This window comes from Rhinopithecus bieti, unplaced genomic scaffold, assembly GCF_001698545.2.
Source record: "Rhinopithecus bieti isolate Rb0 unplaced genomic scaffold, ASM169854v2 scaffold_9383, whole genome shotgun sequence".
NCBI lineage: Eukaryota > Metazoa > Chordata > Mammalia > Primates > Cercopithecidae > Rhinopithecus > Rhinopithecus bieti.
In genome coordinates this window covers 1,961,614-1,966,294 of record NW_016806471.1, presented here as the reverse complement: position 1 = coordinate 1,966,294, position 4,681 = coordinate 1,961,614, and the positions used below count along the sequence as shown (strand labels likewise).

General features: G+C 38.5%; 1 protein-coding gene across 4 annotated transcripts in view; it reads left to right on the top strand.

Annotated features, from left to right (window-relative positions):
* The window catches only part of IDE (insulin degrading enzyme), a 113,749-nt gene that overhangs the window by 49,739 nt on the left and 59,329 nt on the right, over window positions 1–4,681 (top strand). For all 4 annotated transcript variants that reach the window (XM_017876749.1, XM_017876746.1, XM_017876748.1 and 1 more), the window contains exon 5: window positions 705–827. In XM_017876749.1, the coding sequence (XP_017732238.1) occupies window positions 705–827 (123 nt within the window). The remainder of the gene's footprint in view (window positions 1–704; window positions 828–4,681) is intronic.

Below are 4,681 nucleotides of genomic sequence, written 5' to 3'. Positions count from 1 at the left end.
GTTCAAGACCAGCCTGACCAACATGGAGAAACCCCGTCTCTACTAAAAATACAAAATTAGACAGGCGTTGTGGCGCATGCCTGTAATCCCAGCTACTAGAGAGGCTGAGGCAGGAGAATCACTTCAACCTGGGAGGTGGAGGTTGGGGTGAGCCAAGATCGTGCCATTGCACTCCAGCCTGGGCAACAAAGGCGAAATTCTGTCTCAAAAAAAAAAAAGGGCACGGTGGCTCCCAGCACTTTGGGAGCCGAGACAGGCGGATCACGAGGTCAGGAGATCGAGACCATCCTGGCTAACGCAGTGAAACCCCATCTCTACATTAGCGGGCCGTGGTGGCGGGTGCCTGTAGTCCCAGCTACTCAGGGGGCTGAGGCAGGAGAATGGCGAGAACCCAGGAGGTGGAGCTTGCAGTGAGCCGAGATCGCGCCACTGCACTCCAGCCTGAGCCACAAAGCAAGACTCCGTATCAAAAAAAAAAAAAAAAAAAAAGACACTTTTAATTCCGTAGAGAAGACTATAGTTTAAAACGTTGCTGGTTTTTACTATGTTATCCTGTTTATTCACTTAACATTCAAATAAATTTGAGTTATTATGTGTATTAAAACTATTTTTAAAGTTCATCTTAAGGAATATCAGTGATAATTACAAAACTTTAAACGTCCACATATTTTGCTTTTCTAAAAAATGCTTTTCTTCCCTTCCAGGAAACAAATATACTCTGGAGACTAGACCAAACCAAGAAGGCATTGATGTAAGACAAGAGCTACTGAAATTCCATTCTACTTACTATTCATCCAACTTAATGGCTGTTTGTGTTTTAGGTCGAGGTAAGAACCCTTACAATTTTTTATAGAGTTGGATAATGTAAGTTTTCGTATTGGCTTTTCACAGTATTAGAAGATGAATATAAGATAGAGGTACTTATTTGCTCAGAGTCTTTTGAAAATGATCTACTTGTTAGAGAATACGTAGGTGGGGATTTTTATGTTTAAATCATTGTGTTCCCCAAAGAAGTTTAAGTGGAGATCTGAAAAGAATACAAATTACTACAATAATAGGTGCTCTAAGCATATAAAAGCAAAGCAAGCCCAGCCTGGGCACCATAGTAAGATCCTGTCTCTACCAAAAAAAATTTTTTCTAAATTAGCGAGATGTGGTAGTCTGCACCTATAGTCCTAGCTGCTAGGGAGGCTGAAGGAGGAAGATCCCTTGAGCCCAGTAGTTAAAAGCTGCAGTGGGCTGTGATCACCACACCACTGCACTCCAGCCTGGGTGGCAGAGAGAGATCCCATGTTAAAAAAATACACACACACAAAAAGGACAAAGATTGGCAGATTTGACCTTATAACAATTCAAAAAACTGGGGGAAAAAAAAAAACAGATGATGATAAACTTGGGAGACCATTTGGAATGTAAACAACAGTTTGGTTTTTAAAATGCAAATTAACTACTAACATTGTTTCCTGCTGTTTTTAAGTAATACCTACCCACTGCAGATGGTGTTGCTTTTTTGTATTGGTAATGGTGGTTATCAGTTGCTCTAGTCTTCTGGAGGGCAGTTTAACAATATCAGTCTTAAAAGTAAATATGCATTTTTACTTTTAAAAATGCAATTTCAGGAAATAATCAGAGTTCAAATAGGAGATATAAAAGGATGTTTCTGTCAGTATAGTATATATTAGTAAAAATTTAGCAATCTAAATGTTAATAGGAAATTCGCTAAATACTGATTTTATAATTGTAAAATAGAATATCTTATAGAAAAATAGCATTTCTTATTCTGCTTTCCATCTTACTTGCTTTTTCTTTATAGTATTTATTAATGCTTCAGGTATTAAATATTTGTGTGTTTTTGTTGTCCACCCTAGCAAAATGTAAATTACTTGAGAGTAGAAACTGTTTTGTTCACTGCTTTATCCTTAGTACCTGGGCTCGTGCTTGGTGCTTGGCACATCATAGGTAAATGTATATTGAATGAATAAACAGTTTTATGACAGCATTTTAATACCATGGGAAGAAGATATTCTTAATATATTCTCCTATATATGAATATATATTCTAATATATGCATATATAAATATAACAAAACATTTTTAATTAATACATGTATATTATATANACATGTATATTATATATATAATATATTGTATATTTTTTAGTGTTCTTAATATATTAAAGAGAAAACAAAAGCTGTTTACAAAAACATATGCTATATGGTCCCATTTGGGGATTTATTAAAAATTCTAAGACATATCCCTCCCCCCAAATTTTTTAAAACTCTAATAGGGACCAGGCGCAGTGGCCCACACCTGTATTTCCAGCACTTTGGAAGGCCGAGGCAGGTGGATCACTTGTGGTCAGGAGTTTGAGACCAGTCCGGCCAACATGGCGAAACCCCATCTCTACTAAAAATGTAAAAATTACCCAGGCATGGTGGCAGGCACCTGTAATCCCAGTTACTTGGGAGGCTAAGGCAGGAGAATCGCTTGAACCTGGGAGGTGGAGCCTGCAGTGAGCCAAGATTGTGCCACTGCACTACAGCTTGGGCAACAGAGTGAGACTCTGTCTCAAACAAACAACAACAAAACACTAAAACTCTAATATCCCATATATGGTGTAGGTGAAAGACAAAATGGAAAAGCATGTACTAGAAATTTGATAATGTTGTATAGTAGTTAAGAACTCACAGTTCACAGTCCAACAACCTGGCTTTTCATTCCAAATATACCACTTACTTAGCTGTGTGGCTGTGAGCTAACAAACTTACTTCAGTTTTTCAAACTTCAGTTTTCACATTTGTAAAGTGGTGGGTGGTGCCTTGTACCTGTTGTGAGGTTTAATTGAGATAATAAAAAGTGTTTAGCATGGTGTATGGCACATAGCAAATGCTCCATAAATGGTGGTAGCCACTCTAGCATCTTTATAATCATGAAATTATGGTAACTTTTGTTACCGTAATTTAGCTTTTGTTTCTAAGTTTTCTACTGTTGGCAAATGTGACTTTTATAGTTAGAAAATAAACTATTTTTTAAGTTGGTAGCAAGAACCAGGGTGTAAAATGGGTTCAGGGAGAGAGGACAATAAAAAAAAGCATACTCTGTAATGCTATGTGCTTGCTTCAGGTAGGTGGGTTTAGAATGTTAAAATATCACTTGCTGTTTAGAACCCAGTCCTGGGAATAGGTGCCTAAGCTGTTTTTTTTTTTTAAATCTATGTTGTATTTGAGATTAAACACATGATTTCAGTAAGCATTTAATGGGCAAGTGACAATTGCAATAGATGAATCAAACCTGAGCCCTGTCCTCAGAATGTTCTTGGTTTAGTGGAAATGACAGAATAAGCATCTAAAAAATAAAGTGTCTCAGTTCCCTGATCCATACACATCACTCTCCCATTGTGACTGACTTCCTGTGCTGAACCTGAGAGAGATGTCTTTACAGTACAGAGGTATGAGGAGGAAACTGGATCTCTTAGAGGATTAAAAGATAATCCACTCCTTCTTTTGGCTGGAGGAGAGAGGAAGAGTAACCATGTGGAAGGATCTCTGTCACAAGGGTACAAAGAGAAGTTTTTCTTTTCTTGCCTGAAGCTGTTTCTCTAGCTGTGGCAGCACTAACTGCCTGAACACTTGCCACATAGGTAATCATCAAGTGCAGACACTAAGGTTGCCAAACCTTGATGATATGAAGGTGAGTGGGACTCAGTTCCCTGATCTCTGGGGAGCTCACAGTTTAGTGAGGTAGATAGACTGTGCTATAGTGTTTAGCTCCCTTACCTTTAAAAAGTGACACTGTGAATTTATGCTTTTAGGGTAGAAATATGCAAGAAGAAAGAATCACCTGGTAGAACCTTGCTCAGGGTGTTGCTGTCACCAGCACTGCAGGCCCACAAACCTTTATTAACTGCTCACCTTGTTTCAAGTCATATGTCCCATCTGCAAAAAGATGTCTCTGACATCTCTTGCTACAATATTCCCTCTGCATTCCTAAATTCACTTGTCATATAACAAGCAGCCACTGGTCTGCCTTTTATTTGGCTCTGGACATTTTGGAGTCCACCATACATGTCAAAAAATTGAGGCAAAAGTAGGTATATTTTATAAATAAAATGCAAATGCCTACACTTAAAGGCACAAAAGAGAATTTTACACCATATAAAGGCAGCTCTCAAATAGTCATTTAGTACTCCCAAGAATTCATGGAAAAGTTCCAAATGGGTCACAGAATATCAAGGCAAGATTCTTATTTGATTCAAATGCTTACTGATAGTAACAGGTTATGAATGTTTATACCATTTACAAATAACCTGTTTTTGAGGAGACAGAATCAAGATGAGAGGTTATCTTGTTTATAAAAAGATATGTTTTGGCTGGACACAGTGGCTCACATCTGTAAATCCAGCACTTCGGGAGGCTGAGGTTGGCAGATCACTTGAGCTCAGGAGTTTGAGACCAGCCTGGGCAACATGATGAAACCCTGTCTCTATTAAAAATACAAAAAACTAACAGGGCATGGTGGTGCACGCCTGTAATCCCAGCTACTGGGGAGGCTGAGGCACGAGAATCACTTGAACCTGGGAGGCGGAGGTTGCAGTTAGCTGGCATCGTGCCACTGCACTCCAGCCTGTGCAACAGAGCAAGACCTTACCTCAGAAAAAAAAAAAAAAAAAAATAGGGTTTTTT